Below are 19,269 nucleotides of genomic sequence, written 5' to 3' on the forward strand. Positions count from 1 at the left end.
GAAAGTCTTAGTTGTTCAGTCGTGTCTGACTCTTTGTGACCCCATGGACTGTAGCCAGGCTCCTCTGTCCATGGGATTTCCCAGGCAAGAATACTGGAGTGGGCTGCCATGCCCTCCTCCAGGGGATCTTCCCCACCCAGGAATCAAACCTGGGTCTCCTGCATTGCAGGCAGATTCTTTACTGTCTGAGCCACCAGGCGAGCAGACCCAGGTAGCTGAGGGGCAAATCAAAGGAATGATGTCAGTGAACCCAGACTCTTGCATCTTCCCATACACAGAAGGTGAAAAACTGAAAGTGTTAGTCGCTCAGTCGTGTCTGACTCTTTGCGACCTCATGGACCGCAGCCCACCAAGCTCCTCTCTCCATGGGGTTTTCCAGGCAAGAATACTGGAGTGGGTTACCATTCCCTTCTCCAGGGGACCTTCCCAACCCAGGTTCTCCTGCATTGCAGGCAGATTCTTTACCACCTGAGCCACTAGGGAAGCTCCCATACATAGAAAAGCACTGAATTCCTTAACTTGGGATATCTAGTTTTCTTTAATTAACAATAATCTTTCGACATTCAGATTACCTGCCCTTTGTTGCAAAACTTCTATATAACCAGCCTCTCTGCCTCAGCTCCTCAGAGCAGTTCCCTTAAGGTTACTTGAGATGCTGTCTCCAGGGCTTGAAGTCCTAAAAATTCCTGCCGAATAAAACATTAACTATTAACTTTTGGATTGCCAATATTTTTTAAGTCAACATACACATGTGTTCATCAAAAGATAGGTATAATCCACAATGCTATATTTAAAACAGATAACAAGGACCTACTGTATGGCACAAGGAACTCTGCTCATTGTTATGTGGCAGCCTTTTTGGGAGGGGAGTTTGGGGGAGAATGGATACTCATATAAGTATGGCTGAGTCCCTTTGCTGTTCACCTGAAACTATCACAACAATGTTAATCAGCTATTTCTGAATACAAAATAAAAAAGTTTAAAAAAAAAAGGTATGTACAAGAGTGTTCCTCACAACACTATTCATTAAAGCCAGAAACAGGAAACTAACCAAAGGTTCGTCAATAGTAGAAAGGATAAATTACGGTACAGTCATACAATGGAATACTATCCTGTAACTGCAACACACAACACAATGATATGGATGAATCTCCCAAACAAAAATGAAAAGTCAGATATCCTGTGTGGTACTATATATATGAAACTCAAGGGCAGACAAAATCAATCTATGACATTAGAATCAAAATAGTAGTTACTTTTGGGGGGATGGGAGTGCCCAGAAGGAGACATGAAGGGGAGTTATGGGAGCCGCTCATGTTCTGATTCTTGATAGGGGACTGGTGACAGGGGTGTGCAAAGTTGGTGAAAATTCATTGAGCTATACACTTATAATGTGTATAGTGTATACTTCATTAAAGTTTAATCTTAGAAACATATGTATACACATTTCATCCACTTTCACAGATGAGTCAAAAACAATAAGACTCTATATCTAAGAAATACTGCTTGCCACACTTGCCTACTTTCACTAAAAATGGATGCTAGAAAGAAAATGACTAATAACGATGCACAGGTGGTAAATATCAGGAGAGTGAACAATGGTACACAGCTCTTGACTCACATATGAACTATGGATATAAAATGAGCATCGATCCAATATAAAAAATAAATACTACTAGGTGGGCTTCCCTTGTGGCCTAGCTGGTAAAGAATCTGCCTGCAATGCAGACTTGGTTTCGATCCCTGGGTTGGGAAGATCCCCTGGAGAAGGGAACTGCTACCCACTCCAGTATTCTGGCCTGGAGAATTCCATGGACTGTATAGTTCATGGGGTCACAAAGAGTTGGACACGGCTGAGCAACTTTTACTTTCACAAGGGTAATGGTTTCTCCAAATACTCCAAAACATGTGATATATTCTGTCAAAAAGTTAATTATCTGGAAAGCAAAATCACTAGAGGAGGTCATTTGTACTGATTGTTCCTGGAAGCTTCAATACTATATAGAATATACTATTAGAGTTTACCTATAAATCATGGCTAATTTTCAAATTATGTCTAAAAGGGAAATCACTTTGGCATACATCCTCCTAATCTTTCTCCTTCTCCTTCCATATATTCAATTTGTGAATACCTAGAAGGTTTAGAAACTTTACATGTCTAAAACCCAAGGGAAACATGTCCAAGTTTTTTAAAAATCCGAGAAGCAGTTAGGACTAGAAGAGTCCCCCACTAAAAAATGTGACATTGGTGATCTCTGGAATTTTATCACTGGTTTTTTCTTGGTAAAATGTAATTCCCTTCTGTCTGGAAACTCTAATAATTAGGATCCTAACACACAGATATTAATTTGTTCATCAGATCACTGTTCTCACCAGCAGCTTCTAGACTTAGCCCAGAGACATGAATTTCTGGAGAAAGAGAACATTTACTCAGTGTCTTTCATGTGACTGAGTGACTTTCATTTCATGGGCTGGAGATCATGTTAGATAGTTTAAATTTATTTATTCATTCATTCATCTAACTGAATACCTACTGTATACCAAATACTAGGTACTAGGGATAAAGTGTGGGCCCTGCTCACATTCTATCGTGGGAGCAGGGGGGTGGGGCAGAGGAGGAGAGGGGAACAACAAATATACAAATAAAGAATAAAGCTAATATAATGATAAGTGCAGTGCTGAAAATTACAGTAAGGTGAGAATGATACAGTGAGTGACTTGGAATCTATTTTGGATCAAGGAACCAGAGGTGCTACTTAAACTGAGAGATGAATGATGCCAGACAGAGAAAGATGAGGGAGGGGCAGACAGAACATTCCAGAGAGAACTGTTAGTACAAAAGACCAAAAGGTGCTTGATGTACTGGAAGAATCAAAAGGAGGAAGTGTGGTCTGCAACAGGGAAGAGCAGGGGTCAGAACATGGCAGAACACCACAATCCAGCAGGGGAATGACATCATCCAGTTAATACTTCTAAAGAGACGCTCCAGCTGCCGTATGGGAATTAGATTATAGGAGGCCACTACAACAGTCCAAGAAAGACAGTGGCAGAAGGAAGAATTGTGGAGGAGTCAAAGTAGAGAGGTTGGAACACCTGGGATATACTCTGAAAGTCAAAGTGACAAGATCTGTTGATAGGTTGGATGTGGGGCAGGAAACTTGTAAGCTTAGAGCTTGAACAACTAGATGGATCATGGTGTCATACACTGAGATGGTCTCATGGGGAGAGAATCAAGTATGGCATGGAGATGCAGGGAATCAAAATTTTGCTTTAATCAAAAATGTGGATTAGTAGGTCTCTTTTTTTGTTTCAAGATTTTTGAATTTTTATATTTAAAAAGCACAAAATAGGGACTTCCCTAGCAGTCCAGTGGATAAGACTCTTTCCACTGCAGGGGGCACAAGTTTGATTCCTGGTCAGGGAGCTGAGATCCCACACGCCATGTGGAGTGACAAAAAAAATAAATAAATAAAGGCACAAAATGTTTAAGAGCATGATTTTTCCTATACTTTCTTCCATTTTTCATTTCTATAACCCTCATTTCTGAGCCTGTTAATAGTTCAAGTTTCCCCCAAAACTTCCAGCATTCTTAGAAGTAGTCAACTTATCAACATTGTTTTCTAGTGTTTCTCAATGACATTTTTGAGCCAGTATAAAGATCTTAAAGATATTTTTGAGACAATTTCCACTACACAATAAGATCCATTCTATGTTTTAACCTAACAGTGGTAGTGCAGTATGAAAGCCATGCTAAAGAGGCTGGAGTTTACTTCTTAAAATCAGTGTAGACAAGGGAGTTCTGGAGATCTTATGTACAGCACAGTGACTACAGTTAATAGTTACTGTACACTTAAAGTTTGCTAAAGGGGTAGATCCTAAGTGTTCTCACCACACACACACACACACACAGACTTAACTGTGAGGTGACGGATACATTAGTTAGCTTGAGTGTGCTGATCATTTCACAGTGTGTGTTTGTGCTCAGTCGTGTTCAACTCTTTGCAACCCCATGGACTGTAGCTTGCCAGGCTCCTCTGTCCATGGTAAGAATGTTGGAGTGGGTTGCCATTTCCTACGCCAGACCCAGGGATCCAACCTGCATTTCCTACATCTCCCGCGTTGGCAGGCAGATTCTTTACCACTGGCGCTACTTGGGAAGCCCCTCACAATATACACATAACCAAAACATCAAATTGTACACCTTGATATACAATTCACATTGTCAATAATATCTCAATAAAGCTTGACAGAAGAGCCCCTGCCCATACAAGTCTTTTATGAATTCATTCCTACTGTATAGCACAGAGAACTCTATTCAATATCCTGTGATAAACCATAATGGAAAAAATTATGAAAAATAATATATACATATAACTAAGCCACTTTCCTATATAGCAGAAATTAATACAATATTGTAAATTAACTACAATAACATTTTTTTATTTTTATTTTTTCATTTATTTTTATTAGTTGGAGGCTAATTACTTTACAATATTGTACAATAACATTTTTTAAAGTGAATTAGTAAATCTTGAGGTGCGGGAAAGGTCATGGGTACAGGTACTGGCATCTAGATGGAATGGAAAGCCACAGACTGGATGGGTCGTATCAGAAGAGCACATAGTCCTAGTGCCCGGGAAGGACACCAACCTTTGTAGGTTGAGGAGAGGAGAAGACTGAAATGAGACTTAGAATAAGTTACTGGCAAGAGTAGGAAAATCGAGAGAGTGTAGGGTAATGGAAGTAACAAGAAGAAAATGTTCAAAAAAAGAGGAAATGTTGCTGCCAAGTCAAGCATGATAAGCCAGAGAAGGGACAACTGATAAATTTGGCAACATGGAGTTCATCGAGGACTGCCAAGAAGAGCCCCACTCAGGACAGGACCCTGATTAGACTAGACAAGGAAAGAATGTGGGGCAATAAACTATATGCAGCCTTTTAAGAGGTTCCTCTGAGAGGCAACTAGAAATTTGGGAGCAACTGGAGGGGATACAGAGCCAATGGAGATACTACATATTAGATCATGATTATGAGCTGATGAAAACAATCCAGAAAAGAGAAGAGGATGCTCAGCAAAGCAGTAAAGAAAGAGGGAAATGGAATTATAAGTCAAGTCCTTCACAACTGGAGCACTAAAATAATTTAAGTAATTAATTACGGAGTATTGAAAAAACAGGAATTTATGAGTCCATACTAATAATAAATACATGAGTAAGTAAATAAATGGCAGATAACCAAAAAGGACCTACTATATATTGCACAGGGAACTGTACTCAATATTTTGTAATAACCTATTCGGGAAAACAATCTGAAAAGGTATGTGTGTATATATATATATAGAGAGAGAGACAGACAGAGAGACAGAGACAGAGAGAGCACCAGCACTCTAGTGCCTGGGAGCCACAACTACTAAAGCCCATGTGCCTAGAACCCATGATCTGCAACAAGAGAAACCACCACAAGAAGCCCATGCTCTGCAACTAGAGTAGCCCCAGCTCACCACAACGAGAGAAAAAGCCCGAGTAGCAACAAAGACCCAGCACAGCCAAAACTAAAATAAATAAATAAAAACTTTAAAATAAAATAAAAAGGAGAGGGAGGTGGTCTGTTTTCATTCTAAATATTAAAGAGGAGCAGAATATACCATCCCAAAATATGTCTCTTTGGCATATTGATTATTTTAGGCTGATTATTATTATTATTTGTTATTTTGGGGGGAGCTGTATTGGGTCTTTGTTGCAGCACACAGACTTCTCTCTAGTTGAGGTGTGCATAGTCAGTATCCCCTAGGCATGTGGGATCCTAGTTCCCCGACCAGGGATCAAACATGGGTCCCCTGCATTGTAAGGCAGATTCTTAACCACTGCACCACCAGGGAAGTCCTTAGGCTGATTATTTTTAAGAAACAGCAGATACAGGAGAAGCTCTGAAAACCTGGTATAAGTTACCCTTTTGTAAGAGACATTTGCTATAACAGAGAGAAAGGTGATTCTAATCTCTAGAAACTCTATCAATGTGCCTAACAACCCGACCCTTACAACGTGACCCTTGTTTACTGTGCTTTGCCTCTTAGTCTTATAAGTGGCCTCCCCCAAGCCAACATCTTTTATCTTTAGCTAGAGATGGCATTTAAGGTGGCTTGGTCCATTTCACAGTTTCTCACTTTTCCAGGGTGTCTCCCATGTATGCATGTTATTAAACCATTTGTTTTTCTCCAATTAATGTCTTTTCATTATAGGGAGGTCTCAGCCAAGAACCTAGAAGGGTAAAGGAAAAATGATTTTTCCTCCGCCACAATGCCAATGTCATAAAAGACAGAGAAAGGCTGTGAAAATGTTATAGATTAAAAGAGGCTAAGAAACATGACAACTAAATGCCTGAACAACCCTAGATCAGATTCTGCACTAGAAGAAAAAAAGGCTGTAGATGTTAGTAGGTTTATTTTCAAAATTGGAATACAGATGGCAGATTAAAAACAATATTGTATAAATACTAAATTTCCTAAAGTTGACAACTACTGTGATTATGTAAGAGAATATTCTTATTCTTAGAAAATCCATACTGAAATACTTAGGAGTAAAAGCCATGATGCATGTAACTTAGCCTCAAATGGTTCAGGAAAAAAATTATGTGCATGAAGAAGAGTGCAAAGAATGAAGCAAATGGGGTCAAATGTTAAGGACAGAAGAATCTGGTTAAAGGGTATATGGATGTTCTCTGTACAATTTTTACGTTTGCAATTTATTAGTAAAGTTTGAAATTCTTTCCTTTTTTTTTTAAATGGGGGGCGGGGGGAGTGTTGGAGAACATGTCCTTGAAAAGGCAAAGAGCCCAGCAAAGAAGCCGGTCTTTGACACACTGGGGGTGTTTCAGTCAGTTTCACAGCAACAGTGGGGCATTTCAGTCGGTTTCACCTGGGCACCTGTACACATGCTGGGAGTCTGGGTGGTGAGAATATGAGAAGAATACTCTGTCTAAAGAGACAGAGTCAGCAGGTGAAGTAGGAGGAATAGAGAAAGTAAAAGAAGGGGTAAAATAGCTGTTTTGGAAATTGGAAAGACACAGCCACTACTCAAGTGACATAGGATCACCAGGAGATGCTGAAGATCCATTTGTGGTTTATTAAGGTCAGAACCTGGACCTAGACATCAGAATTTATTATAAAAACTCCCCAAGTCATTCGGACAGACAGTCAGCTTTCAGAGCTACTGTGCTAAGGCCAGGATTCTCAACCTCAGCATGATGGATATTTGGGCCAGATAATTATCAGTGAGGAGAAAGGGATGTGGGGAGTCATTTTCTGTGTATTACAGGGTATTTAGCTACATCTCTGGTCTCTGCCCACTAGATGCCAATAGCACCACTACCTCTGCCAGTCACGACAACCAAAAATGTCCAGACATTTGCCCTGGGGCGGGGAGGGGGCGGAATTGAGAGCCACTTATGCTAAGGGAATGAAATCTCTACCGAGTTCCCTTCGTGAGTTTATAATTAATCTCTCTATCCAAAACTTTGGGGTTTCCAGGTGGCGATAGCGGTAAAGAACCTGCCTGCCAATGGAGGAGATAGAATAGACACCGGTTTGATCCCTGGGTCAGGAAAATCCCATGGAGGGTATGGCAAGCCACTCCAGTATTCTTGCTGGAGAACCCTATGGACAGAGAAGCCTGGCGGGTTATGGTCCATAGGGTCACAAAGAGTCGGACATGACTGAAGCAACTGAGCATGCACGCATCCAAAACTTTATTTCCCTTCCCTGTCCCTTCTGACCTCAATCCTTTGCTAACTGAATACTAATCAACCAAAGTTAGATGACTAAAACTACATTAATAACATTAATAACATCATTAATGTGCTGAAGTTGCTATTATAGACACCACCATTAATATACAAACTCAGGTTGTTTCTCCAGGGTAAGTTGAGGTAACAGACCTGGCCAGAGAATCGTAAACCAGAAACATCCTGACTCTCAAAGCTATGATGAAGAAATATCACAGAAACATCACAAAAGGATGATTAATCCCAGTCTCTTTGTTCTTCCCCATTAAAAAAAGCCCCTAACTCAAAGATCAAGTTGGAGTGGATCTGAGGCTTGTCTCCCACTCCCTTGACTGGTGCCCTACAGTAAACCCGGACTTTGCTGCAAATACCCAGTGTTAGAGTCTGGCTTTCTGTGTCACAGGCACACCAGCCCTTGCTTGGGTACAGGAACAAAGGCCATAAACATGATATGTTTTTAAAGATCAAATATTGTGTATGCTCCTCATCACTATGAGCACTGTGGTTAAAAACACAGGCTCTAAATCCATCCACGTTGCTGAAAATGACAGAATTTTATTATTTTTTATGGCTGAATAATATTCCATTTTGTGTATATGTGTGTGTATATCATATCTTCTTTATCCATTCATCTGTTGATGGACAGTAAGTTAGTCAGAGGAAAAAACCAAATACTGTATGATGTCACTTATATGTGGAATCTTAAAAATAATACAAATGAATGTATCCAGCAAAACAGAAAGACTCACAGATATAGAAAACAAACTAGTGGTTACAACTGGGGAGAGGGAAGCGGGGCAAGTTAGAGGTATGGGATTAAAAGATACAAACTACTATGCAGAAAACAGATAAACATCAAGGATGTATCATATAGCACGGGGACCTAGAGCCATTATCTTTTACTAACGTTTAATGGAGCATAATCTATAAAAAATACTGAATCAGTATGTTATACATCTGAAACTAATATATACTATAAATTACCTATACTTCAATGAAAAAAAACCCCCACAGGCTCTGAAATCAGATGGTCTGTGTTCAAACCCTAGATGTACTGCTCATCATTTGTACAACTGTGGACAAAGGACACTGACAAACTTAACCTCTGAGTGCTTTACTTTCCTCATCTGTAAAATGCTAATAGTACCTGCCTCAACAGTGGATGGGTGTGTTTGCTACATAAAGAACTGAGGAGCCTTGGGATACTTAGTAGCACATCTTAAATGCTAAAGGCATGTTTACAACTTTCTGAAGGCAAGGACCATTCTAATAAATATGGGGGAAAAAACAGTGAATACTGATCTGTACACTTAAATAAAAAATAGTACCTGCCTCAAGAGTTTGGGAGTGTTAAATGAGTTAACATAGGTAAACCAGTAAGAGCACCATCTACCCAATAAATATTAGCTGTTAGTTATTACTATTCCCTGGAGAAGCAAGTGGCAACCCACTCCAGTATTCTTGCCTGGAGAATCCCCATGGACAGAGGAGCCTGACAGGCTACAGTCCATGGGGTTGCAAAGAGTCAGACACAACTGAGCAACTAAGCACATATTATTATTATTATCACAGACTCAGGAATGTAGTGGACATCAGATGTCTGTTGATTTATGAACTATTTACACTAAAATATACTATAAAAAATAAATAAAATAAGTGACTTTTCTGGTGGTCCAGTGGTTAAGAATCCAACTTCCAATGCAGGGGATGCAGATTCGATCCCTCGTCAGGGAACTAAGATCCCACATGTCGAGGGGCAATTAAGCCTGCTCCCTGCAACTACTGAGCCGGCGTGATCTAGGAACTGTGTTTCACAACAAGAGAAGTCCACATGACACAACAAAGACAGCGCAACCAAAATAAAATAATAAAAATAAAATATACTCTTATGTTTAACCTAAAGAAATTCCCACACCAAAACTGAACAAAAAGGCAGAGTGCTTTGAATTTCTCTTAAGATTAGTGCTTGATTTCTTCTAGATTCTAGGTGCACTCATTCATCCATTCAACAAATACTTACTGAGCATCTACTATGTCCCACTGTTCTAGGTCCTGGACAAGAGACACAAAGTCCCTGCCTTCTTGGAACTTGTATTCTAGCAAGGGGGAAAAAAGACATGCAATTAGTGAATGAATAACTAAATAATATAATTGCAGATAATAATGTTACAAGAAAACAAAAGTGGGATGAGGGAGGTGGACATTTCTAGTGGTAGGTGAGGAATGCTGATTTAGAATGAGGGTTAGAGAAGCCCCAAATGAAACAGATGGACAAGTTAGGAGATTATCTGGTGAAATGATGCTCCAGGCAGGCAGCACTGCAAATGCTAAGGCTGGTAAGCAGGGAAATGGCTTGGCTGATGTGATGAATAGCAGGAAGGCTGGCACAGCTGGGAAAGTATGGGAAGAAAGGGGTAAAGGTCATATAGGGCCTCAGGCTACAGGAAGGAGCTAGGGGTCTAGTGTAAGCGTGGTAGAGGATTTGAGCAGTAGATTTACAAGACTGCCTTTACTGGTAATTCTCTGGGGTCAGGGTGGGCGCTGGGAGACTGGGTTACAAGCTACATATAAATTTGAGAGAAAAATTGGGGTAGCTACCATTATCTCCCTGGTGGCTCAGAAGGTAAACAAGCTGCCTGCAATGCAGGACACCTGGCTTCGAGATCTCTGGGTTGGGAAAATCCCCTGGAGAAGGAAATGGCAACCCACTCCAGTATTCTTGCCTGGAGAATCCCATGGACAGAGGAGCCTGGCAGGCTACAGTCTGGGGGGTCGCACAGAGTCGGACACAACTAAAGCAACTCAGCATGCACCGTCATCTCATAGTATTAAAAACGAACTCACTTAGCATCATAAGAGGATCTGATATAAAATGAATCTGTCCTGGACACAGTTCAGCAGTTTGGGGACTTAGAAACTAAAAGGAACAGTTTTATAACAGTAGTTTTATGCAAGAGTGTCAAATCAATGCAATGATCATCATTTTAAAATGAAGTACAACAGATGGAAGTGAATTAAAAATTTCAGAATACACTTCACAGAGGAAAAATGCATAATACTTCTTGAGATTCTGTTTCAATTATATATAGATGTGTCCACACTGAGCTGAGATTTATACTTGTCACTGTGAATGGTGAGCAGAAAAGTTTGAAAACCACTACCAAAAGCTACCTTATTTGCACATAAGATATCTACTTATTGTTCGTTTATTGTTCATTCATACAATGTGGAAAATTCTTAAAAGAGATGGGAATACCAGACCACCTTATCTGTCTCCTGAGGAACCTGTATGCAGGTCAAGAAGCAACAGTTAGAACTGGACATGGAACAATGAACTGGTTCAAAATTGGGAAAGGAATACGTCAAGGCTGTATATTGTCACCTTGCTTATTTAACTTATATGCACAGTACATCAAGCGAAATGCTGGGCTGGATGAAGCACAAGCTGGAATCAAGATTGCCGGGAGAAATATCAATAACCTCAGATATGCAGATGACACCACCCTTATGGCAGAAAGTGAAGAGGAACTAAAGAGTCTCTTGATGAAAGTGAAAAAGGAGAGTGAAAAGGCTGGCTTAAAACTCAGCATTCAAAAAACGAAGATCATGGCTTCTGGTCCCATCACTTCATGGCAAATAGATGGGGAAACAATGGAAACAGTTGAGAGACTTTATTTTTGGGGGCTCCAAAATCACTGCAGATGGTGACTGCAACCATGAAATTAAAAGACCCTAGGAAGAAAAGCTATGACAAACCTAGACAGTGTATTAAACATTATGAGACATTACTTTGCCAACAAAGGTTCATATAGTCAAAGCTATGTTTTTTCCAGTAGCCATGTATGGATGTGAGAGTTGGACCTTAAAGAAGGCTGAGTGCTGAAGAACTGATGCTTTTGAACTGTGGTGCTGCAGAAGACTCTTGAGAATCCCTTGGACTGAAAGGAGATCCAACCAGTCTATCCTAAAGGAAATCAACCCTGAATATTCATGGGAAGGACTGATACTGAAGCTGCAATGCTTTGGCCACTTGATATGAAGAGCCAACTCATCGGAAAAGACCCTGATGCTGGGAAAGACTGAAGGCAGGAGAAGAAGGGGACAACAGAGGATAAGATGGTTGGATGGCATCAGTGACTCAATGGACATGAGGTTGAGCAAGCTCTGGCAGATGGTGAAGGACAGAGAAGCCTAGTGTGCTGCAGTCCATGGGGTCACAAAGACTGAGCAACTGAACAACAACGTCTATTTATACATATAAACTGTTCCTTTATTCTCTCTCCTTTCCTCACTATACCTGGCATCCCCCACCCCTTCCCTGCAGATGAGAATATTATAAAAAAAGCTCCAAAGGTTGTTTCTTCCTGGTCTAAATAAAAACAAATTGACTTCTGCTACACTATCTGCTCCTCCAGGGAAATCAAAATATGACCCTCCAAAGCTGGGAAGACTGACTCACCTCTAAACTGTTAGGCTTTTCCATGAAGCAAAAAAAATCATCCAAACAGAACAAGAAATTTTTAAATGAAATTTTTTGAACATTTCGAGGCTAAAAATGAAATGCAAAGAAAACCTCCAGAAGGTACTAATAAGGGCAAATGCCAAAACTCCACAGCAAGCATAATACCTAGCAGTAGGTAGGAGAAGCATTTCCACCCAAGTCAGATGTTCCTCCTGCACCTGCTCCACAGCCCAGCCACTAAGGAGAGCAGACACATGGAGGAAAAAGTGCCAGGGGCAGGGAGGGATACCTATACCACTGCCATTTGAAGATAGCTTATTTACCTTTAAATATTGAAGAAAATTGACTGAAATACTATGAGAGTTAATGAAAGCTTAGTAACATGACTTGATTATGCTAGAACTCCAAAAAAAATTAAAAAGCCTGTCTATATAATACTCTGTGTGTGTGCACACACTCAGTTGTGTTCAACTCTTCGTGACCCCATGGACAGGAGCCCGCCAGGCTTCTCTGTCCGTGGAATTTTCCAGGCAACAATACAGCAGTGGGTTGCCATTTCCTACTCTGGAGGATCTTCCTGACCCAGGGACTGAACCCGCCACTCTTACGTCTCTTGCATTGGCAGGCAGATTCTTTACAATTTCGCCACCTGGCAAGCCCATACAATAGTACAGTCATAATAAAATGAAATGGAGAAAGGATACAATTTCTAAAAGCAATACAAATTACACACAAAACAATCTAGGAATTCACCTAACAAGAACATGTAGCACCTCACAGTGTGGTACAGGCGTAAGAACAGATGTACAGATCTATGGAACAGAATAGAGTTCAAAGTTCAAAGCACACACATAAATTCATTTCTGACAAAGAGATTAAGGGGATACAATGAGGGAAAAGTATAGTCTTTTCAACAAATGGTATTGCAACAACTGGCTATCTATATGGAAAAGGGTAAACCTTGACTCATATAAAAATTAACTGAAAATGAAGTAAAAAACCTACATATAAAAGGTAAAACTATAAAATATCCAGAAGGCAGCATAAGAGAAAATCTTGCTAAACAGGAGGAAGACAATTTATGACAGGTTACTAAAAGCGATATTCATAGAAGGAAAAAACCTGATAAATTAGACTATATCGAAATTTACAACGCTTGCCCTTCAAAAGAAAAGTCATTAATTCCACGTATTATGAGGTATGAGTCAACTAAAACAGTCAAACTCACAGAGAGTAGAATGGTGGTTGCCAGGGGCTACAGGGAGGGGGAAATGGGGAATTGCTGTTCGGAGGGTATAAAGTTTCAGTCATGCAAGAGGAAAACGTTCCAGCTATCTGCTGTCCAACATCATGCCTATAGTTCACAAGACTGTACTGTACACTTCAAAATTTAATAGAGTAAATTTCATGTTGTGTGCCTACCACAACTTTCTTTAAAAAAATAAAGAAAATGAAATGGTAAGCCACAGACTAAAAGCAAATGTTTGCAATACATGTATCTGACAGAGAACTTGTGTGCAGATGTATGGAAAACTTTTATGATTCAGTAAGACAACACACAATACAATTAAAAAACAGACATTTCATAGAAGATACACAAATGATCAAAAAGCTCATGAAAAGATGCTCAACATCATTAGTTTTCAGGGAAGTGTAAACTAAAACCACAGAGATGCCATCATAAACCTGCTGGAATAAAATAAGCTGACAATACCAAGCACTATCAAGGATGCCAAGCAACGGGGTGAGGGCAACAGAGTAGCCATTTAAGAAAAGTTCAGCAGTTTCTTATCAAGTTAAATTTACCACACAATATAGCAATCCCACTGCTGCTGCTGCTAAGTCGGTTCAGTCGTGTCCGACTCTTAGTGACCCCATGGACTGCAGCCTACCACGCTCCTCCATCCATGGGATTTTCCAGACAAGAGTGCTGGAGTGCGTCGCCAGTGCCTTCTCTAATAGCAAATCCTACTTCTGGGTTATTTACTGGAGTGAACTGAAAATTTACATTCACACAGAAAGCTGTATGTGAATGTTTATATTGGCCCTATTCATAATCACCAAAAGTTGGTAAATGGACAAACTATGGAGTATTACTCAGCAATAAAAAGGAACAAATTAGTGATTCACACAACATGAGTGAATCTCATATGCTACGTGAAAAAAGTCAGACTCAGAAGGCTACATCGTGTATGAAGCTATTCACAGGACATTCTGGAAAAGACAAATTTATAGGGACAGAAAACAAACTAGTGGTTGCCAGGAGCTACGAGTGGTGGGAGGGGTTGACTACAAAGGGTCCATAAGGAATTTTTTGGAGTGATGGACTTCTAGATTTTGACCATGGTGGTGGTTACATGACTACATGTATTTGTCAAAGCTTATATAACTATATACTAAAAAGGGTGAATGTTATTGTAAATAAACTGCATTTCAATTTTTAAAGCATGGAATCAGCTCAAGAATTAATTAAGTAGATTTTTAAATGGAACAGAGTGTTCATAGACTTTTATTTGATTGAGGGAATTTATGATAATTTTTCCCAAATGTTTAGCCCATTTCTTAACATCCAACATCTCCTACCTCATACCATGCCCCTCAAATAATTTCCATGTGGATTAAAGATCCATGTATTTTTTAAAACCATAAACATTTTAAAAGAAAAATTGTTTTTTCTCTATCTTAGGGTAGAGAATTTCTCAGTGAGGCATAAAAATCAGCTCCCAGGTTTTTTACTAAAGGCAGAATCTCTCCTTTGTATCTTCAGAACTATTAACAGATATGAATTTTTCCCCTCACCCCCACCCTCTCTTTCTTTTTTGAAATAATGGTGCTCTTCCCAGTTTGTAGCGTGTATCTGAAGTAATTTGGCACTCTCAGGCAGCGAAATGGAAAAATGTGTTGGTCGGTTTTATGTGAGCAATGAAAGTGCTAGGAATCTCACCGTGATGTACCCCGTCTCTGAGTCCCCAGCCAGCCTCAGGCACACCAAAGTCACTCAGGAGCACCCAGAATGACCACATTAGCCGCAGAAGAGCAGCTTCTTCACTAGCTCTAACACCTGAGCAAACTCACTTTGCCATTTCTGGAAGGCTGCTCCTGGTACCAGAAACACGGCAGCTCTCCTTTGCCGGCCAAACCCACCAATGAAATGCCATTTCCCAGACTTTTTCCTCCTTCTGCTGAACAAAATCATATCCATAATTAAAGTTCCTTCTTTGTTTCTTTTCTGTGTCACCATTTTTGTTTTTCTAGAAAAGAACACACATCTGAAATCTGTGGGTTTGGGGCAAGGATTAAGGATTATTCACAGAGAAAACACTGATGCTGGTCCTGCACTTCTTCAGTGTTTTTCAACAGCAAAATCTGCTCTATCCCCCTTTTACTGAAAGTCACCTTGCCAGGATGTGGGAATGATAAAAGCAGAGGGAATCCGATAGGGGCTGGCATCGCACTGAGGCCCTGTAAAGCAATAACCCCTGAGCAGCTTCAAAATGTGGCCACTTTCTGTTTTCCAGCTTTGCACTTGAGCTGAAAAAGCAGCCAACTAAGCAGTGTCCAGCTCACTTTAGATCTTAACTAAGCAAAACTCTGGGACACTAAAATAGAAACTCCCCAAATCCTTTGGAAATGGCATACACTTTTGTCGCTCAACCCATAAACTATTACAAAATTAAACTGAATTGTATTAATAATTAAGCTCTTGATAAATTATTAATTTAAAAATACTGGCATACCATGTGCAACTGAGATTATACACATAGGCTTATCTCTTAAAATAGCTGAACAGAACTTAAGAGATGGAAGGAACTGCAACCTCTAGCTAGTATTTACTTAATAAACCTTCACTCTCCATCACCCACCAGCTCCCAACCGAATCAAAGAAATGGGGTCCTTTTTCTGCCTATGATGACCATTATTAGGATCAGCTACATAATTTATAGGGCCAGTTGCAAAATAAAAATGCAAAGCCCCTTGTTCAAAAATTATTCAGAATTTCGACAAGTGACAGCAGAACATTAAACCAAATACAGGCTGCATGCCCATGAAGCCAGCTCTATCAGAAAATGTACCTGACTAGTAACGCAGTAAGAAGAGTAAGGTATTTTGCTACTAAATGAGTAGGAATCTGAAATTTGTGTGTTTGGGGAGGAGGTGGAATTGTAAAGCCTTAGGATCTCCACTCCCAATGTTCCTAAGGTTTTCAGTCTGTTGGACAAAAAGTACTTCTGAGAGGCCTGCCATGTGGTCCATGGAGCAGCAGCAGCATCTGGGAGCCTGTCAGAAGTGCAGACGGTCGGGCCCCACCACGGCCGGACCTACTGAATCAGAATCTGTATTTTAACAAAGTCCCCAGGGAATTCGGATGGGACCAGTACACACAAGAGTCACTGTCGAATCAGCCATGGAAAACCTCTGCCGCCTGCCTCATTCGGCTCTCAGGAAGCCCGTCAGCGCTCCTTCTCACCTGAAACGCTCCAGAGCCTGGAGGCGGCAAGTCGCTGTTGAAAAGCGCTCACCCGAGGCCTCCAGCCCATCCTCACCCTCAGGCTCCTGGCTGCCGCTCCATCGCGCCGCGCCCGTAGCCACCTGCTCTGGGTTCAGTCTGACGCGGCAGCGCCCAGCCGTCCGGGGCCCGGGGCGCGTCCGCGCTCCTCGGGCTCCGCCGCACCCACTGGGCGGCGCGGCAAACTGAGTCCCCGCCAGTCGGCTCTTGAAGACCGCCGGCGCGAACACAGCTCGTGGCTCCTTTTCGCGCAGGGGTGGGGACAGCTGGAGTCCGTTTTAAGCTTCAGGACACACACACCCCTCTCCCTCACAGAACGCGTCGCCAGAGCCCCTTTCTCGCGGCGCGCATTCTCTCACTGTCGGGGTGCCGGCCCCCGGAGCTCGGCCCTCGGCCTCCGCCTTTCAGGGCGGCCCCGGGCCCCAGCTCCGCCGAGCCTCAGTCGCGCGGAGGGAGCGTTCGTCCCGCCGTTCCGTCGCACTCTACGTCCCGGCGCTACGCCCCAGCCGCCCGCGCCCGTCGCCAGTTCCCCGGCCGGGTCGCAGGAACCCGCGGGGACAGACCCATCCCGGCGAGGCGCGCTTACCTGCCGGTCCCCGCCGACGGCCTCGCCGCTGGCGCCCTCCAGCCCTCCTTTTTCCCCCTTCCCTCGGGCCGCGTCCCTCCTACTCCCGCCCGCGGGCTGGGCACCGCCCCCGTCGCTCCCGGACGGCTCGCCCGCCCGCTCTCCAGCTGCCTAGCGCGGCGTGGCGCGTCCGGCGTTCGGCGGCGACGAGGCTAGGCGCGGAGGTGGGGAGCGGGCGGGGCGCGGAGGAAGAAGGGTGTGAGTGAACCGCCCGGCGGCCGAAGCCCGGCGGGGAGCTCAGACTGGGGGCGGGGCGGCCCACCCCACCCTGCGGAGGCCCCCGCGACGCTTCCGGACTTCCTGGACCGCTTGCTCCTCCGACGCCCCGCATCCGGTTCGGCGTGCTCCTCAGGGACCCCAGACTCCACGCCCAGCCGCTCACCTTTAGGGGTCGCCCTGGTACCCCAATGCTTGCCCCACCACTTTCAGCACCGTGCAGCGTGATGGGTGGGAAACCCGAAGTCGCCCCTCTGCCACAATATTTCTGATGCAGAGGTCAGACTGCTTGGAGGGGGATTTGGAGAAGTCTGTAAAAGGAAAAGGTCCTGAGAATGAATTCAGCTCCATGGTTACCTGATACACCAGATACCTAGGAACTGGGGTCCCCAGCGCAATGGCTGCTGGGGGAAGGTGGGGTGGAATATGAAGTGAGTTGTCCCTGGTCCCCTCTACCTTTTCTGTCAGCATCTCCTACCTCTGCACAGTCCAGAATAAAAAAGTAGATCTGGACAGGATTTACAGACCACCTAACCAGTGTTACAAGATGATAAAATAGGCTAGAGGAACTTAGCTCAGTCCTACAATAAGATTGGTTGTAGAGAGCAGGCACTCAACGCCCTCTGGCCCCTTTTACACCCTCCCCCACACTACCCTCTCCAGCCCTCCTCTTTGTAGTCAAGTAACTCCAATATTTGCAAGATGTTTTACCACTTTAAATGCACCCATTCTCTTCCGCTAAAACCTACAGGAGAATATTCCATTTTTCTTTACCACCAAAATTCTGAATTGCATTCAGAGCTTTGGAGAGGATGTTTTAAAAGTGCAGATCTGCAGAGCACACTCGTGCCTAACTCTGTCATATTAAACACAGCACCCGTGAGATATATGCTCCGCTTTGCAGGAGGGATTGATTTTGTTTTGCAAACACCAATTTATTAACACTCATAACATTCTAGCTGGATAAATGAATGCAAAGTGTTTTCAGAGAGACTTTTGACTGGTTGGATTAACGGGGAGTGGGTGACAGGAAGCTCATCCAGGTAACATAACAAGTTGGAAGCAGAATTAGGATGAGGAAGAAAATAGTAATCTTAATAAACAGATTGAATGCTATTCCAAAGGGTTAAATTGTTCACATTTGTATTAACACTTACATATGTTAGAGAATACAGACTTCATATTGTGTAGAACCACCAGAAATCTCATACACTGCTATTTGGCAGAATCAATTAAAAATGAGCTCACAACTACCCAATGTCCCAATTCCTCTCCTAGGTATATACTCAACAGAAGCTAGTGCATATGTCTACCAGAGGATCGGAACAAGAATGTCTATAGCCATGTATTTGTAATAGCCTCAGATTGGAAACTACCCAAATGTCCATCAGCAGTAGAATGGATTGAAAACATTGCAGAGGTATCCTCTCAAAATGGAATACCAGACAGAGAATGCACAAGGCACTGCTACGCTGAGTGTAGCCAGACCTGGTAAACAATACTGAGGGAAGGAAACCAGACACAAAAGCATACATACTATGTGGTTCCGTTTATACAAAGTATACAACAAGCAAAGACAAACTATGAAGTTAGAAGTCAGGATGGTGGTCACCGGGGAGTTGATGACTGGAAGGAGTTACAAGGATAATACAGAGGATTTATGGGGTACAGGCAATGTTT

General features: G+C 42.3%; 1 protein-coding gene across 7 annotated transcripts in view; it reads right to left on the bottom strand.

The window, feature by feature from the left end:
* ADGRG2 (adhesion G protein-coupled receptor G2) overlaps positions 1-17,621 on the bottom strand; it is a 122,770-nt gene extending 105,149 nt beyond the window's left edge. For 3 of the 7 annotated variants that reach the window (XM_043459076.1, XM_043459074.1, XM_043459072.1), the window contains exons 1-2: positions 16,710-16,939; positions 9,800-9,875 (exon numbers count right to left, since the gene is read on the bottom strand). In XM_043459076.1, the coding sequence (XP_043315011.1) occupies positions 9,800-9,875; positions 16,710-16,779 (146 nt within the window). In that variant the 5' untranslated portion in view covers positions 16,780-16,939. Of the gene's footprint in view, positions 1-9,799; positions 9,876-16,709; positions 16,940-17,334 lie in introns of those variants that run through there. The other 4 variants (XM_043459078.1, XM_043459073.1, XM_043459077.1 and 1 more) reach the window with 4 other exon arrangements.
* Between the last annotated feature and the right edge of the window lie 1,648 nt (positions 17,622-19,269).

Source organism: Cervus canadensis, chromosome X (assembly GCF_019320065.1).
Source record: "Cervus canadensis isolate Bull #8, Minnesota chromosome X, ASM1932006v1, whole genome shotgun sequence".
Taxonomy (NCBI): Eukaryota; Metazoa; Chordata; class Mammalia; order Artiodactyla; family Cervidae; genus Cervus; species Cervus canadensis.